This window comes from Lacerta agilis, chromosome 2 (genome assembly GCF_009819535.1).
Source record: "Lacerta agilis isolate rLacAgi1 chromosome 2, rLacAgi1.pri, whole genome shotgun sequence".
NCBI classification, from domain to species: Eukaryota; Metazoa; Chordata; class Lepidosauria; order Squamata; family Lacertidae; genus Lacerta; species Lacerta agilis.
In genome coordinates, this window is record NC_046313.1 from 72,798,399 (window position 1) to 72,815,787 (window position 17,389).

At 43.6% G+C, this 17,389-nt stretch overlaps 2 protein-coding genes across 2 annotated transcripts in view; one reads left to right on the top strand and one right to left on the bottom strand.

Moving 5' to 3' along the window:
* SHISA5 (shisa family member 5) overlaps positions 1–4,299 on the top strand; it is a 36,289-nt gene extending 31,990 nt beyond the window's left edge. The window contains exon 6 of the mRNA XM_033140749.1: positions 907–4,299. Coding sequence (XP_032996640.1) covers positions 907–968 — 62 coding nt within the window. The 3' untranslated portion in view covers positions 969–4,299. The remainder of the gene's footprint in view (positions 1–906) is intronic.
* Positions 4,300–14,939: 10,640 nt separating this feature from the next.
* LOC117041708 (three-prime repair exonuclease 1-like) lies at positions 14,940–17,219 on the bottom strand. The gene is made up of 2 exons (XM_033140750.1): positions 16,961–17,219; positions 14,940–15,994 (listed from the first exon to the last, which is right to left on the bottom strand). The coding sequence occupies exon 2, from the start codon at positions 15,984–15,986 to the stop codon at positions 14,985–14,987; it is 1,002 nt and encodes a 333-aa protein (XP_032996641.1). The 5' UTR covers positions 15,987–15,994; positions 16,961–17,219; the 3' UTR covers positions 14,940–14,984.
* Between the last annotated feature and the right edge of the window lie 170 nt (positions 17,220–17,389).

Below are 17,389 nucleotides of genomic sequence, written 5' to 3' on the forward strand. Positions count from 1 at the left end.
CAGTGAGGGGGCGGGGGGGGCAATTATCTTAGATTCTCTGCTGACTTCTATAAAAAGTGATCTTTATTATTGCAAAACTTTCCTGGCATTATATTACACCAAATTTCCTGGTGATGTTGACCTCTGAGCAAACTTAGGATCCTAACTAAAGCACGTTTCTGTACCATTAAACTGCCAAGTTTGTCAGTTTTTGCCTGTTGTACTGGTGGCGTCAAATATGCTAGCATAATGCCACACTGGAGCAACTGTGGCCAGTGGTAGAGGAAGGGGAGCGTGGGGGATGCAGTCCACCCTGGGTGTCATCGTCGAGGGTGTGTGTGACAAAAGGTGTTTTTTATTTTTAAAAAATGGGCACACAAAACTTTTTAGGAGTGACATGGTGGCTTAGGCGCCTGCAGGTTCCACACTGCCGTTATAACGGCAGCGTGGGACTTACGCCTGCTTACTGCCTCTCCCTCAGCTGCCCTACAGGGGGAGGCGGCGGAGAGGCTCCTAGCGTTGGAGAGGCTTGCCCCGCCCCCTCCCCATGGGTGGCTCAACCCTCCCCCAAATGTACAATCCTGTCCTCACTTTATAGTTTGGTCAGGAGTCTAATCGCACTGAGCAGCATACCTGTATAGTCACTCAGCTTTGGGTTACCCTGAAAAGTATGTAAGGACAGAGTCAGTTTTGTCGTAAGAGACCCTTCCTTGAACTTCCATTCTGTTTAAGAGAGATGTTCTCCTTTAAAGGAAAATAACTTTTAAAAGCCTTGATACAATCTGCTTTGAAGATTTTGCTGATGAGGCTGGAAGTCCTTCTTGAGCTCGCAAATAAGTAGATTCTCTTGAGAGTGCTCATAATCAGCCTGGGAAAAAAGCATAGTATTTATAAAATATATATTTAAAATGTTGTCTTGTTTTACAGCTGGAGCTCCTGCGGTTCAGCCACCTTATAACCCAGCATACATGGATCCTCCAAAGCATTAACTTCAAATGGATTTACTGCTCTGTATCTGTGCAGAAGCCTTTTCAAACAGAATCTGTACTTTGGCATACTTTCTTAAAATACTACTCTGGTGCAGGTGGGGTAGAAACCCTGACAGTGTTTGCTTTTTAATGCCTTGAACACCACAAGAAAAAAAAAAGATCTGTCATCTGGATTTGTTTTCCTATATCTGATTTTAAAATTGTTGACACTTTCTTAAAAAGAAAAAGACAACTTCAGAGTAGGAGTCATGGATATGCCATACAATAATTTGAAGTCTAGTGAAAGGGAGTGGTTGACAAGACGAGTAGCAACAAGCGTCTGCTACCATGATTTTGCCAGTAATTGTTAATGCTTATAATATGAGAGGTGTACCACAACAAAATCAGTGTAAAACTGGATATACTTTTTCCAGTCAACTATTACAAAGTAAGAACTAATGAAAAGAAGTAAGAGAAATAGTATTGAGTAGAATGTTTTGGGTTTTTTGGCAAGAGATAGTGTAAGTTGTTAAAGAAAACTTTTCTGTATTTGTGCAGCAATTGCATAGTCATTTGCTTCATTATGCTTTCCCAGTTTTAATTTCAAGCATGTCAGTTTCATAGGTAACTTTCCTTTGTCTAATACTCCAGTTTCCTTTGCTCTAAAAAAAACAACCACCACCAAAAGAAGAGTATTTACTGTACCACTGCATGAACATGGTTGAATGAGATTATTGATCATCTTAATAACATGTCAGACCTGCAGTACAATGTTAGGCTTAGTAGAAGAGCTGGATATAAATACATAAATATTGTATTCTCCTGTTCTGGTCCTAATGCTCCTGTTGAGAGTGCCAGCCAACCATGCTTTCCTCCATGTGTAAGGAAGCTTAGGCATTCCACCCTGCCTCTCCTTTTCATTATTATTCCTGTCTGGCAGTTCAACATTCCGTGGGTACCGAGCATGCTCATAAGGAAGACCCTACAGCATCAGACCAAAGCCTTGTCTAGCACAGCATTTTGTTTTCTGTAATGCCATATGGGAAGCCCACAAGCCACAGTAGTATTCTTCCACTCGTGATAGTGCAGGAACTGGTATTCTGAGGTATACTGTCTCTGATGCTGGAGGTAATATAGCCAACATGACTAGTTGCCTGTTATTTTCTGTATAAATCTTTCTAATGCCCCTGCAGAACCATTTATTTTCTTTATTTGAAGCTGCTTAACAGTGCAGTCCTCTCCATGCATACTTGGAAGTAAGTCTCCTGGAGAGTAATGGGCTTTTCACTCCCAGGTAGCATAGCATTGCACCTTAAATAGACTAACAGAAATTTGCTACCAGCTCTTGACATTTAATGGATGCCTGTGCCTGTCTGCATCTATCCATGTACCAAAATTATCACAAACCACTGTCAGAATTGCTTTCGCTGTGAAGGAGAAATGTGAAGAGGAGGCAACCTGTTTTTCATTGTGGATTGCTCCTATGTAGTTATAATTTGGAGTCCCTGCATTTCTCTATGTGAGCAACCAATGCTTTGAGGAATACTACGGTGATCTTTATGCCTTCTTAAACATCTTTATATAGTTCTTTCTGTCGCATTTTCCTATTCAAGAATTTTCTGGTTAAATGACTAAGGTTGCATCTATCCTCCTGTATAATTACATTTCACAAAACTTTTAGCAGCTACCTTGTAATCAAAAAGATGTAATTTAGGACATATCACTTTCTGAAGACTTCTGTTGCTCGCCTTCATTTCTAGCATGAATATGCACTCTCCCTTAAAATATATCTGGAAAGTACAAGGTGAAGCAGGAAAAGTATACTGCACACACACACACAAAATATTCTAACCAAATTACTACTGAAGCCAGGGATGCAGTAAGTGTGAATAAAAAGGGAGACTGAGCTATAGAATAAGATATAGCCCTCATACTATATGATAGAAAAACTTCAATCACTTTGGCTAGTTCAGTATGAGGGTTTAGGAGTTCAGAGTACCAAAATCATCACAAACCACTGTCAGAATTGCTTTCGCTTTGAAGGAGAAATGTGAAGAGGATGCAACCTGTTTTTCATTGCAGATTGCTCCTATGTACCGGTAGTTATAAGTTGGAGTCCCTGCATTTCTCTATGTGAGCAACCAATGCTTTGAGGAGTGCTACTGTGGTCTTTGTGCCTTCTTAAACATCTTTATATAGTTCTTTCTGTTGCATTTTCCTATTCAAGAATTTTCTGGTAAAATGACTAAGGCTGCAATCATGTACCCTTAAACTAGGAGTAAGCCCCATTGAACTCAATAGGACTTGCTTTTGAGGGAATGTGCATAGGATTGCAATGTGGATCATGTTATGTAGGCATAGACCTCTCTCTTCATGAGATTGCATATGGTCTACATTCTACTAATGTAAAATGAAAAGTTTTAGAAGCTAGCATTGACTACATTTCTTTTCCATGACTTGTAATGGGGAAAAGACCTGTCATGTGGTGATTATTGGGGATGTAGGAAGGCTATATAGATATTGATTTCCATGTGCTGTGTTAAGCTCTACTTTTTGTTTCTAGAGGTATAGTAACAAACTGCTGAAAAGTGTGTCTCTCTCTACCTCCTTCAGGAAAAGCATCAGAGTTATCTCAATTCACCATAGTGCCAGCATGGATTGAAACCCTGTCCACACTTCCACATTGTATCACAAAGCATAGCTCTGTCAACTGCCATTACTTTGCCATGGCCATGAGACAGTATCTTGTGTGTTTATAACCTTCCTCCCCAGTATTAGGTAGAATTTGGTGGGAGTGAGGGTTAGGAAGAAACTGTATATGATCATTAAAAGGTATCAACATTCCTGTTCCATTGTGATCTGTGAAATTTCAGCTCACATGGTCACATGACACCAGTGATGAGCAGAATTCGAGTGTTTGCTTACATATAACAAGTATTTCATTATTTGCAATCCTGCTGTTACATGAGTCTTGTTTAACTCAATAGTGCTTATATGTGAGTATCTGAAGGGGAAATTGTGGCCTGTGAAATACTGTGTGTGTTATATATGTCAATTTAATAAAAAAAAATTGTTTACTGAAGCAGAAGGGAAATTGAATTTCAGCTTCATATTGTAGATTTTCAGTGTTTACTTTTTTATTGTGAACTTTGGAAGTGCCTTTCACAGACTTTTCAAACTGCATTATTGTAGTCGGTGTACTATATATCAATATACAATGCAATTCTTTTTGATATTCTTTTTTTTAAAAAAAATAATAATCCTGATTTGTATGTTGCTTATAGTAAACAAGACAATTCAAAAGGATTGGCATGTTTGCAGCTTTTTATAATAAATATATTGTCAAAACGTACCCACTTTGCATTATTTGTTGAATTCTGCTAGTATTAGAAAAATGGTGTTCGACTCCCTGTATGTAAAAGACAGTGGTTCTGACCCAGAGAAAATTAATTGCACTAACTGAAAAGATTCCAAACCCAAACAGTGACAATATGAATGGAGTAAGGGCTGTCCCCCTGCTTGTTCTGCTGGCTATGCTCCTGCTATCTAAACTCGCTTTCACTTTCCAAAGCCCATTTCTGAAGCCACTGCTCTCTTCTATTCTGCACCCCTGCTTTGCACCCATTTTTACATTCCCGCCATCTCCATGCCTTGTCTCCCCCCTTTATGCATCCCCACCATCCCTGCTTTACTCAAACTTCTGCTTCAAACACAACTTCTCATTCCCTTGGTGTTGTGTAACCTGCCTTCTCTTTTAATCCCCAACCCTGTACTAGCTTCATGCAAAACCAGGAATGTGATGCGGTGCTATAAACACTCCAATAGAGGTTGCATGGTGAAAGCCTTACATTTTTTCCATATAAGAAGATACAGCTCTCAAAGCATCGCACAACCCTAATGTGTTTGCAGATTATTTTGGGTGCCAAACCACTGGGGCAGTCTGTGATAGTGAATTAGGGGCCAGAGGAGCCCTGCTGGGCCCCAAAGCTTTATGCCAAAGGTTTGCAATGTTCTGTCCCCAAGATGTTGTTGGACTCCCAACTCCTGTCAGCTCCAGCCAACATAGCCAATGCGGATTTGGAGCTCAGCAACGTCTGAAGGGCATCATGTTGGCTACTCTGCTTTATGCAATACAAGCTGTCTTTGGGTGGCAAGAGAGACTTGGAAATACTAGGTTCCCATCTAAATTAAACACAAAATAACAAAAGATCGAAGGCGAGGTATGGAGCACTGTGGTAAAGAGGGAGTCAAGCTAAGGGTGGAACAACCTAGGTCAGATTTCATGAAGTCTGAACATTGAGAGCTTAGAGAACTCTGACGGGCTCGGTCACCTATGAAGGCTTTGTCTAAAGCAGGCATGGCCAAAATTGGCCCTCCAGATGTTTTAGGACTACAATTCCCAACATCCCTGACCACTCATCCTGTTAGCTTGGGGTGATGGGAGTTGTAGTCCCAAAATATCTGGAGGGACAAGTTTGGCCATGTCTGGTCTAAAGCAAAGAGGGATACTGATCTAGAGTTCTGTGGGGGCAGGGGGTGGTGGTATAAACTTATCATTGGGTCTGTTGTTGTTCAGTCGTTCAGATCATTGAGTAAGTTTCCACTAAAGGTGATGAGTGAAATGAACAGTGTGCAAATAGAGCATAAGTTTTTAGTGAGAGGTTCTAATTCATAAAAAATAGCTAGTGTGACTGCTAGTGGCAGCAGTGCCTCAAACAGAGCTTCCTCCAGGGATCTAAGTACAGTAGATCAAGTTCTGTCTGGATTGACATGTTTAGGTTAGAGGTCAAGCATGAGGAAGGCATTAGCGTTCTTGCTTTCACTATGGTAAATATGCCTTGTGAAAGTATCTCATCGATCAACCTAACTTGGGGAACCTTTGCTGGACAATGGGCCAAATCTTTATCTCCCCACCCTTGGCAGACCTACAATATGAGCAGTGCTGTGTTGTTTCGAAAGCCCTTGTGCAAACATGTCCATGCTGCTCTTTAAACCTCTTTAAATCCAGAGGTTCAAACAGCAGTGCTGGGAGTGGAGGGAAGCAGTTTCCATTGAAACTACTGCTAATATGGAGTTTTTTTCCACACTCCCACGACCCATCACTTTAAGCTCCTGCTATTCATGTCACAAGGCAAATCTAAAAAAAAAAAAACTGGGGAACACTGGCCTGCGAGCGCTCCAGTTGAAGAACAGCCTTTAACAAAGGTATCATGGACTTTGAAGACACTCAAACTCAGAACGCAAGGGAGAAACGTGCTAAGAGGAAGGCGCGCTTGGCAAATCCACACCGTGATCAACTCCCGCCAGGGAACCAATATCCCCACTATGGAAGGATGTGTGGGTCCAGAATTGGCCTCCACGGTCACTTACGAACTCTGTTAAAACCGTATATAAGGAAGACAATCTTACTCAGCTACGAGTGATTGCCGAAGAAGAAGATGATTCATGTCACACATCTGGTAATTAATTAATTAATATAATAATTTTTTTATTTATACCCCTCCCTTCCCAGTTCAGAAACCCGGGCTCAGGGCAACTAACAACAAATTTAAAACACTTAATTGAAATAAAACATTCCCCACTTATGTTCTAAAGTTAAGTCAGCAAATACAAATTACAACCTTGCCAGTGTGGTGTAGTGGTTAAGAGTGGTAGACTCGTAATCTGGTGAACTGGGTTCACGTCTCCGCTCTTCCACATGCAGCTGCTGGGTGACCTTGAGCTAGTCACACTTCTTTGAAGTCTCTCAGCCCCACTCACCTCACAGAGTGTTTGTTGTGGGGGAGGAAGGGAAAGGAGAATGTTAGCTGCTTTGAGACTCCTTTGGGTAGTGATAAAGCGGGATATCAAATCCAAAACTCCTCCTCCTCCTTTATGCCTAAGCTTTAGGCTTGGGGGCCTCCCAAGGCGACATGGAACTTTCCAGAGTCTAGATTCTAGGAAATACTTAAAACGACTGCAAGACTCTGTAACGCTTTCCTCAACCACTTGAGCTTTTTAGCATTTTTTTTTTAATGGTGTGGGAATTATAGTTTAGCCAGGCGCTGGCATACCACGCCTCTCTGTTTAGATAAGGATAATTAATATATAAGTGTTGGCATACCACACTGGATTGGGTGAGATGCAGAGCTTCATTTGGCATACCATTTGGCTCTGTGGGCATTGTGGGCACCAAGTTGGGAAACACATGTTTAGGCAGAGCAGGAGAACAAAGGAATAGGTGGAAAAGTACTGGAGATCATGAGGTGTTTAGAGGAGGGGGTGAGTGAGAGAGCTGTAAGCATGCATCAAGTCACGTACGCAATGAAGATGTCACATGGGTGTAACCAAAGGAGCAACTTCCATATTTGGTATCAGAAGGCACACCATTCCTTATTTGGTCTTTGGAGTTCTCTGTGTATGTTAATGGTTAACTTAGCTGTGAAGTTTTCAATAAATGGGAGCCTCATGCCTGGCTCGAGGCCTTCCCTTCATTCTCACCCTTCTGTTCGACGCGTCGTCATTTTACCACAACAACATCTGGTGAATCCCGACGCGATCAAGCTTCTACTCACACATTAAGGCAGGCATAGCCTTAAGATCTACCGGTATCAGCTACGGCTCACAGTGAGTATGGGGTCAGGCATAACAGTTCAGGAAAACAAGCATGTGCAGGATTTACAGGATATCCTGGAGAGTTTTGGTCAGGCAGAAGTTAATTTTGAGGATTTAGAGCTTTTGATTAAGGAAATCAAAAATCAGTGTCCGTGGTTCGCAGAGAAAGAATCTCTAGACTTACAGAGCTGGGAAAGAGTGGGACAACAGCTTTTGTGCAAACCACGGGCTCCCATATCTATTATTGCGTTATGGAAGAAGTGCAGGGATGCAATTGAGAATTTGGATTGTACTTATAGCAAGGCGCCATCCCCATCCGATTCTTTGCTCCCAGAAAAAGGGGCCTCTCCCCCTTCGCTCTCAGATTTGCAAGCGTTAAAGCTGCAGAGAGATTCTTTGCTCACAGGAGAGGGGAAAATCACCCCTCCTCCTGTGTCATTAGTCTCCGAGGCAACAGTTTTGCCAGCTAGTTCTCCGGTAGTTTCCCTGCCCAAAAAAGAAACATTAGGAGCAATTAGGATGGGTTTCCGAAAAGAACAGTTGAAAGGGACTCTTACTGCTGAAGAACTTGAAGCAGGATTGCATGCTTTTCCTGTTTCCCAGGTTGTGGATGCCCAAGGGCAAATTCAATATCAATGGGCTCCTATACCTTATCAGATTATGAGAGAGCTGAGGAAAAGTTTAGTGGAAACAGGCTTGCGTTCTTCATTTACTCAGGGGTTGCTAGAGAGTGTGAGCACCTCTTATAATTTGGTACCTCAGGATTGGAAGGATCTTTTCAGGATGCTTCTCACTCCTGCACAATATGTGATTTGGGATTCAGAATTTCAACGAGAAGCTTTGCAGGCAGGCAATAGTTCTGGAGGATTATATCTTCCAGATCAGTTGTATGGTGCAGGGAATTTTCTCACAATAGCACAGCAGGCTGCTGGTATTCCAGAAGTCGCCTATCCTGTTATCTCTCGATGTGTGCTTAAGGCTTTACGCAGGGTTCCAGCATCTGGGAAGCCTGCTAAGTCATTTGCTACAATTAAGCAGGGGGCTTCAGAATCTTTTGCAGATTTTGTGGATAGGTTACAGGAGGCTATTCATCGCCAAGTAGATAACCCTGAGGCTAGTGGAGAGTTGATGAAGAAGTTAGCCTTTGAGCAAGCTAATGCTGATTGTCGCCGTGCACTGCAGTCTGTGACTGCACGTGGGGACTATCAGCTAGCAGATATGCTGAGAGCATGCTCAGACATTGGCACAAATGTTTTCCAAATGGAAGCATTGGCAGCAGCTCTGCGCAGGGGTGGCTTTAACAGACCCACAGGTAATTGCCACAACTGTGGTCGTGGGGGGCATTTTCGAGCACAATGCAGATTTCCTGGAGGGGGCGCTCACAAGAACAATGAGGCAGGAGGTCAGAGTGTTAAGCCAAAAACAGTCTGTCCAAAATGTAAGAAAGGCTTTCACTGGGCTAATAAATGTCGCAGTACTACAGAGGCTTTAAACTGAGAAGCGGGCCAGCAGCAAGCCCAGGAGAAATTGCTGTCGCCTCTGATATTTCTAAGACGAAGGCAGCGACACAAGGTAGTGCAGGTATAGATTTGATTAATCAGGAGGATAAATTTGTTGCCTTTCCAGGGGTTGTGATTCTTATGCCATCCCAGTTAAAGGGACCCCTGCCAGAACATACTGTAGGGCTGGTTCTCCCTCGATCCTCTGCTGGAAAAAAAGGAATTTTTGTAATTCCTGGCGTGGTTGATGCAGACTATGAGGGGGTTATCATGATTCAATTTGAAACAAATCTTCCAATGACTCTGAAACAGGGAGAGTCATTTGCACAATTAGTTATCCTGCCCTATGTACTTCCAGCAGGGGGGGAATCTGTGATGCGGGGAACAGGCGGTTTTGGGTCTACAGACTGTTCACGTTCCTTGCATCCTGGCATTTTGGCTGTGATTGAGGGTATTAAAGAATCAAAACCTAAACGCACATATTTGTTGGATGGCAGGTCCTTTGAAGGTGTTTTAGACTCCGGAGCTGATATCTCAGTGATCAGGAGCGACCAGTGGCCCTCAGACTGGCCCACAACAGAGTCACCTTCAGTTTGGGGTGTCGGAGGAGCTCAGGCAGCGCGCTCCAGTACAAGGTGGCTCACGGTAACAGCTTTTGATGGAACTCACTCCGCTCAGCTGAAGCCAGTAATCCTTCCCATTCATGTTAATCTATGGGGGAGGGATTTGATGAAGCAATTCCATGCTAGGCTAGTTATAGATGATTGAGAATCATGAGTTTTTCTAAACCCACTGCCTTGCCTCTGGTATGGCTTTCCACAAGTCCCATATGGGTGGAGCAATGGCCATTGACACAGGAAAAACAGTTAATTCTTAAGGAATTAGTGAAAGAACAGCTGATTGCCAACCATGTTCAACCTTCTGCTAGCCCTTTCAATACACCTGTTTTTGTAATACGTAAGCGATCGGGCAAGTGGAGGCTTTTACATGACCTTAGGGCAATTAATGCAATTATTCAACCCATGGGTGCATTACAATGTGGTCTGCCTAATCCTAATTTAATTCCACGCAGTTTTCAGGTAATGGTGGTAGATCTAAAGGATTGCTTTTTTACCATTCCATTGTGTGAAAAGGACAGGCCTTTCTTTGCTTTTTCTATACCTGCTCAAAACCATATTGAACCTGCAGAACGTTATGAATGGAAGGTTTTACCACAAGGCATGATTAACAGTCCTACAATTTGCCAGTATTTTGTAGCTCAGGCTTTGAAACCATTCAGACAGCGCCACCCAGAGGCCTATCTGGTGCATTACATGGATGATATATTGGTCGCAGCACCATGCATTGCACCTGAATGGCTGACAGAGTTATCAAAGGATTTATCTGATTTCGGACTGCAGATTGCTCCTGAAAAAATTCAGATGCAGGAGCCATTTTTATATTTGGGCCATAAATTATTGCAGACATATTCTCAACCACAAATTCCGCAAATTAAGATATCAGATACCATGTCTTATGTACAACTACAGCAAGTCTTAGGTTCTATCAATTGGCTTCGCCCTTACGTGGGTCTGCCCACAAGCATGCTCACACCTTTATTTGGAGCTTTAAAATGTAGAAAGGATCCATCTGAACTGATTACCTTAACCTCAGAGCAACAGGCAGTATTTCACAGAGTAAATGATGCCTTAAAATTAGTATGGGTAGATAGATGCCAGGATGGAGTCCCACTGTCTTTGATTCTTATTTCTACAGCAAAAATACCTACAGCAGTTGTAGCTCAGGAAATACCAGGGCATGGTAAGAAAAAGGCATCTTTGTTAATTTTGGAATGGATTAATCTGCCACATACACCAGGACCTACTGTCAGCAGCTTAGCACAGATGTTTGCTGAACTGGTGTTCAAAGGCAGAGAGAGAAGCAGGGTTCTGTTTGGTTTAGATTTAATTAATATAGTGATTCCTCTGCCATTACGGGATTGGGAACGCATGGTTAGTCTCTCTGTGCAGTTGCAAGCAGCTTTAACTGATTATGTGGGGAAGATTTCTTATCATATTCCATCAGATCCCCGTCTGCTTGCTTTTCATCAAATTCCTGTTTCAGTTTATTCTGTAATTTCACAGCATCCTTTGAGAGATGCTCCTACAATTTTTACGGACGGAGGTCCACAATGGGGTGCAGCAGTCTGGTTGAAGCAAGGAAAATGGGTGACTAAAATCACTCCACCACAGAAATCAGCTCAACGTTCAGAATTAGCTGCAGTGATTTTAGCACTTCAGAACTTCCCAATGCAGGATATTAACATCATCTCAGATAGCCAATATGTGTGTCAACTTGTTGTTTCCCTTCCAGGTGCCTATGTTACACCAAAATTAGATGACAATCTATTAAGTTTGTTCCTCACACTGCAACAGTTATTGCAAAGTCGCACCTGTCAACTCTACATTGCACATGTTAGGTCACATCAGTCTTTCCCTGGTCTTCTGTCTGAAGGCAATGCCCAGGCTGACATGGCAACAAGGCAGCAGATATATGATGTTACGCCTTGGGAAAGTCACGCTATGTTTCATCAAAATGCGAAAGCTTTGGCACAACAATTTCGGCTTCCTTTAGAACATGCAAAAGCTATTTTGCAACAGTGCCCTCAATGTTCTCAAATTGCACCATCGCCCTCTACTGGTGTAAATCCCAGAGGGTTGAAAGCTAATGAAATCTGGCAAATGGATGTTACACAATACTCTGCTTTTGCACCTTGGAATCATCTCCATGTAACAGTTGATACGCATTCTCACTACATTTGGGCGACTCCTCAGAGAGGAGAGGCCACAAAGCATGTTATTAACCATTGTATAAGAACAATTGCTGTCATGGGTCGTCCCCAAATTCTAAAGACAGACAATGCACCTGCATACTGTAGCCGTGATTTTGCAGAGTTTTGTACACAATGGCAAATCCAGCATCGTTTTGGTATAGCATATAATTCGACTGGACAGGCTATAATTGAGAGAACGCATAGGACATTAAAAACAGCTCTTGACAAACATAAACAAAAAGGGGGGAATCCAGTTAGCCTTCCTGCAAAACAGGAATGGCTGAATAAAGTCTTGTTTACATTGAATCATTTAAACATCACAAATTTGTCAACTCCAATTGAAAATCATTTTGGTCAGAAAGTGAGTTTCCCCCAGCCACAAGTCAGGTATAGGGTATTGCCTAACCCTGTTTGGCTAGGGCCTGCCCCCCTTTTGACATGGGGGCGGGGCTATGCTGCTGTGCTTTCTCCTTCAGGTCCAGTTTGGGTTCCAGCTCGCTGTGTAAGGCCTTGGAAAGATGGATTGGCGTCAGGGTCTGCAGGATCCAAGGTTTCACCTGACGCCCAGCCTGGCAGCACTGCAGATCCAGGACTCACACCCAGACCAGATGCTCAACCTGGCTGCACTACAACTCCATGATCCCCAGAGAGATCGAAATCGTGTGCCACTACAACATCATCGTGTCACCTGGGGACAAATTAAGGCCCTCTCGTCCCAAGCTGTGGAATTACTAAAAAGCCAAAATGTTGCACCAACACCAGACAATTTGTTGATGGCAGCTTTCACTTGTTTAACCACTAACTCGTTGCAGACACAGGAACATAGTTATGCACGTCATCAGTAATGTGTCAACACGTTTATAGAAGACACTACGCCTCCGTTGAGGAACAAGTTACTTTTGTTGAACATTTGACAGACATTAAGCTATTGAGCCCTCACTTTCTGAGAGACTGAGAAGTATTCTTATTATTGCTATTGTTGAAATTGTTTGAAAAGTTTACATAGTTTGATACAAGGTTTATATGTTTATATGTTTTATATGAGAAGGTTTACAAAGTTAATGCAATTGTTGCACAAGTTTTGCCTCATGACATACATATTATGCCCATAAAAGCGGCACTCCTTACCCTCTCACAGAAGTGACTTTCCACGTCTGACACAGATATGCTGACACCCTTGCTCATCTAACGAATTTGGCCTTTTGCATTTAATAAATTAAAAAGGGGGAGATGTGGGAATTATAGTTTAGCCAGGCGCTGGCATACCACGCCTCTCTGTTTAGATAAGGATAATTAATATATAAGTGTTGGCATACCACACTGGATTGGGTGAGATGCAGAGCTTCATTTGGCTCTGTGGGCATTGTGGGCACCAAGTTGGGAAACACATGTTTAGGCAGAGCAGGAGAACAAAGGAATAGGTGGAAAAGTACTGGAGATCATGAGGTGTTTAGAGGAGGGGGTGAGTGAGAGAGCTGTAAGCATGCATCAAGTCACGTACGCAATGAAGATGTCACATGGGTGTAACCAAAGGAGCAACTTCCATATTTGGTATCAGAAGGCACACCATTCCTTATTTGGTCTTTGGAGTTCTCTGTGTATGTTAATGGTTAACTTAGCTGTGAAGTTTTCAATAAATGGGAGCCTCATGCCTGGCTCGAGGCCTTCCCTTCATTCTCACCCTTCTGTTCGACGCGTCGTCATTTTACCACAACAACATAATGGAAAGGAAAATGGCTGTTTTTACCCACCTTCACCTCTCTGGAATTTTAGGCCTTTCCCCCAATGAATAATTGGCTTCTTCACATGTATTCCAGTGTACTCCAACATTTAGACTTCTTACACAATTTTTAAAATTTATTTTATCCTTTTAACTTTTTACATTGTGCAGAATGACTTGTAAAAAAACAAAGGAAAAAAATCACAGCCCTTGAAGACACCAACGAAATAATAACAGCAAGAATACCAAAATAACATTACAGTGGTACCTCTGGTTACGAACGGGATCCGTTCCAGAGCCCCGTTCGTAACCTGAAAGTTCGGCATCCTGAAGCGCCGCGTCTGCGCATGTGCACGATGTGATTCGCCGCTTCTGCACATGATGTCATTTTGCGCGTCTGCGCATGTGCAAACCGCCAAAACCAGAAGTAACCGATTCCGGTACTTACAGGTTCGGCGCGTTCGTAACCCATGACTAACACAACACGCAGCGTTCGTAACACGAGGTATGACTGTAATTTATTATCCACCCTTCACCCTAAGATCCCAGAGCAGGTTACAGCATTGAAACATAGTATTAAAAACAGTTTAAAACAACTTAATAGCCATAAAAATAAAGTGCATCCTAAGAACATAAACCTCAAACCTCAGCATTCTCCAAAAACAGCATAATGAAGGTGCCAGAAGCATCTTTGTGGGAAGGGAGTTCCACAGCTTAGGGGCCACCACAAAGAATGCCTTCCCTGAACCTCTAAGGGTGGAGGAACTACCAAGAGGACCTTCTCTGCTGATCTCAGCACACAAGAGGCTCTGTACAAAAGGAGACAGATATTTGGAACCTGAATCATTTAAGGTTTTAAACACCAATGTGAGCACCCTGAATTGGGCAAGGAAACAAACTGGCAACCAATGCCGCTGTTTTAAAATAGGGGTTATAGAAGATCTAGGGTCGCGGGTGGCGCTGTGGGTTAAACCACAGAGCCTAGGGCTTGTCAATCAGAAGCTCGGCGGTTCGAATCCCTGCGACAGGGTGAGATCCCGTTGCTCGGTCCCAGCTCCTGCCAACCTAGCAGTTTGAAAGCAGGTCAAAGTGCAAGTAGATAAATAGGTACCGCTCCGGTGGGAAGGTAAACGGCGTTTCCGTGCACTGCCTTGGTTCACCAGAAGCGGCTTAGTCATGCTGGCCACATGACCCGGAAGCTATCTGTGGGGAAGCTCCCTCAGCCAGTAAAGCGAGATGAGCGCTGCAACCCAAGAGTCGTCTGCGACTGGACCTAACAGTCAGGGGTACCTTTACCTTTATAGAAGATCTAAATGGAGGGAGAAAATAAGAACCAGAGCTGGTGGAAACACATTTTTGCAGCTTGCAGCTTGCAACTTACAATACACAAAATCCAATGTATATTTCTTAAATTAAACAGGGTATTTAACTGCAACCCACATGACTACTAGCCCAAGAAACAGAATCAAAATACCCTTAACACTCTTAATTTCATCAGGAATTATGAAAAAATTATCAGTACTTCTATTGTTTAGTGGAATATAATTATTATCTGCTGGTTTACCATCTTCTGCAAAAGGCCAGCGTGAAGTAGCTGCTGCTACCCTTTGCCGTGATTGCATTTGTAAGTGACTGGAGTGGAGTGGTTGAATGTTCCCAGGTGTTTTTGAAAAGGAAGCATATCTCTTATTTTCCTTGTACATGGCTCTAATGGAATTAAACGGCATTGCATTTGAATCCATCCAGCACATAAGATCGTTGGCACGCTGTTGAAAGATGTTTATTAGCGCAATGACATCTCCTTCTGCATTGTGACTGTTCGGAGGATATTCTCTGTAGAATTTAAAATACAAGTCACGAAGAGCATATTTTTTCCTGCTGCCAGGTGCGCTAGGTTGGTATGCAAACTGCTGAAGCTGGTTGTTCTCGCTGTCCAAGGCTTTCATGGCTTTAATAGTATCTGCACAATAGATTTCGTCAAGGGCTAAGTGACCCAGCGCAGAGAGTTCAGCTTTCAGCAAAGGAAAATCATAACCATAGCCGTTGTGTGCTACCAAACAGATTGGTGGGTGCTGCCGTCTTAAGAAGGCTGCAATCATGTGCAAAAGATGCAAGTTAAAGGTTTGCTTTCTGTTCATGGCAAACGCTTCATTTGTCAGTCCTGTAATGGAACTTGCCGCCGGGGTGAATGGCTTGTCTGGGTTAATGCAAACGGACAGCTTATCTGCTAAACGTGGTAAGAGAGGTTTTGGGCAAGGATTGCCGTATTGAGGATTCTCCAAGGAATGTCTAGGCACAGCAAACAGGCACATTTCTGCAATTTTAGGCTGCGAGGGTGGTAAGCCTGTTGCTTCCAGGTCCATAAAAACAAATGTCTCAATGGGTTTGGAGGGAGTCACAGATGTTGGCCACATTTTCAGGTCTAGGAGGAAGAAAGAACAGTGAAAATTTGGGAAAGGCACAAGTTGGCCAGTGCAATGTATAGACCTCATGTTAATACTATGCCATAGTTACCCTTCCTTTCACCCTCTCAGTGTGGCCAAAAATGCTTTAATAAATGAAGCAGACACACAGCGGCAAGCCGCAGATACACGGGAATAAGTCCCATGCTCAGGTCATTCGGGGCTACACTACCGACGCCATTGCACCGCTTCGCAAAGGAGCTGAGCTTCATAAAATCAGAATCCTTGGAAGGACCTCCTGCAATGCAGCAATCACAGCTAAGGAAGGCTGCATGAACCTTCCTACTGGGGGGCAAGAAGGACTCTGTCACACCGATGTAGGGGTTTGTATGGGCTGCGGGCACCAAGCGCCCACTCTACCCTCGAACTAGACCGGAGAGGTTTCTTCTCGACCTTGGAGGGAAGTCCGTGTTTTCTCCTGAGCCAGACCTCCGGGCGCCTCAAGGGCAGGTGGCTCCACAGCGAAGAGTCGCGAGGGCGCCCTGTCTGGAAAGAGCCGCGCGCCCCTTTCTCCTCCCGGGAGCTGAGTAACGCGACAGAGGCCCGAGTTCGTCTTCCTGTGGCTGAGGGCCAGGAAGCGATCAAAGCGGTTCCCAACCCCATGTTAAGCATGGCCGCATTCGCCGTGTAAATGCTTGGGAATCCTGTCTATGAACCCAAGAAAATGGCGCCGTCCTCCTGCAGGGGCCACTGGCGTGAAAGGGAGACGATGTGCCCGCATTGCCGCGTTTTGGGTTGCGCAAACGGCCCTCTCAGAGGAGGGAAATGTTAGGACTGCCAAGCTCGACTCCCACCCCTTTCCCTTCACGACCGCGCCTTATTACTACCTTAACCCCTAAATTCAAGAACAGCAGCGGGACCAAACGGCATTTCCCTTTCCGTTTTGCAAGCGGTCGGACTCGGAGCCTCCCGTTTAAAATACATACTGGAGTAGAATGGCGCGCAGGCAGCCTTCCGCGATGTAGACCTTCTCTCCCGTCCAGCGCCTCCTTCACCCCTTTATGATTTTTATTTTATTTTGATCTGCCATTAGGCGTTGGAAAGCCGCTCCCAAAGTTCCGGATGAAACCGAAAGCTCAAGTTCAGCTCCTCCCTGGCCACAGTATTGCCAAATCAGGATCTCACAAAGCTTTGGAGCTCGTGGAAAAAGAACCATGTTTAAATCTGTGCGTGTTACTGCAGCATCTAGCTTTGCCAGGGTACCGTACTGTTTATAACCTGTTTTGGCTTGGAAAAAAAGAATCAGCAATAACTGTCACTGAATTCTTTGGGGGGGAAACTGCAAGAGGAAAGCAAGTAGGTTGTTCTCAAATCCACAGACAAAATAACTAGCTACAAATACTTTATACAGATAA

Excerpts from the sequence above, each read along its gene's own strand:
- LOC117041708 (XM_033140750.1), bottom strand. The coding sequence starts at position 15,986 with ATGTGGCCAACATCTGTGACTCCCTCCAAACCCATTGAGACATTTGTT.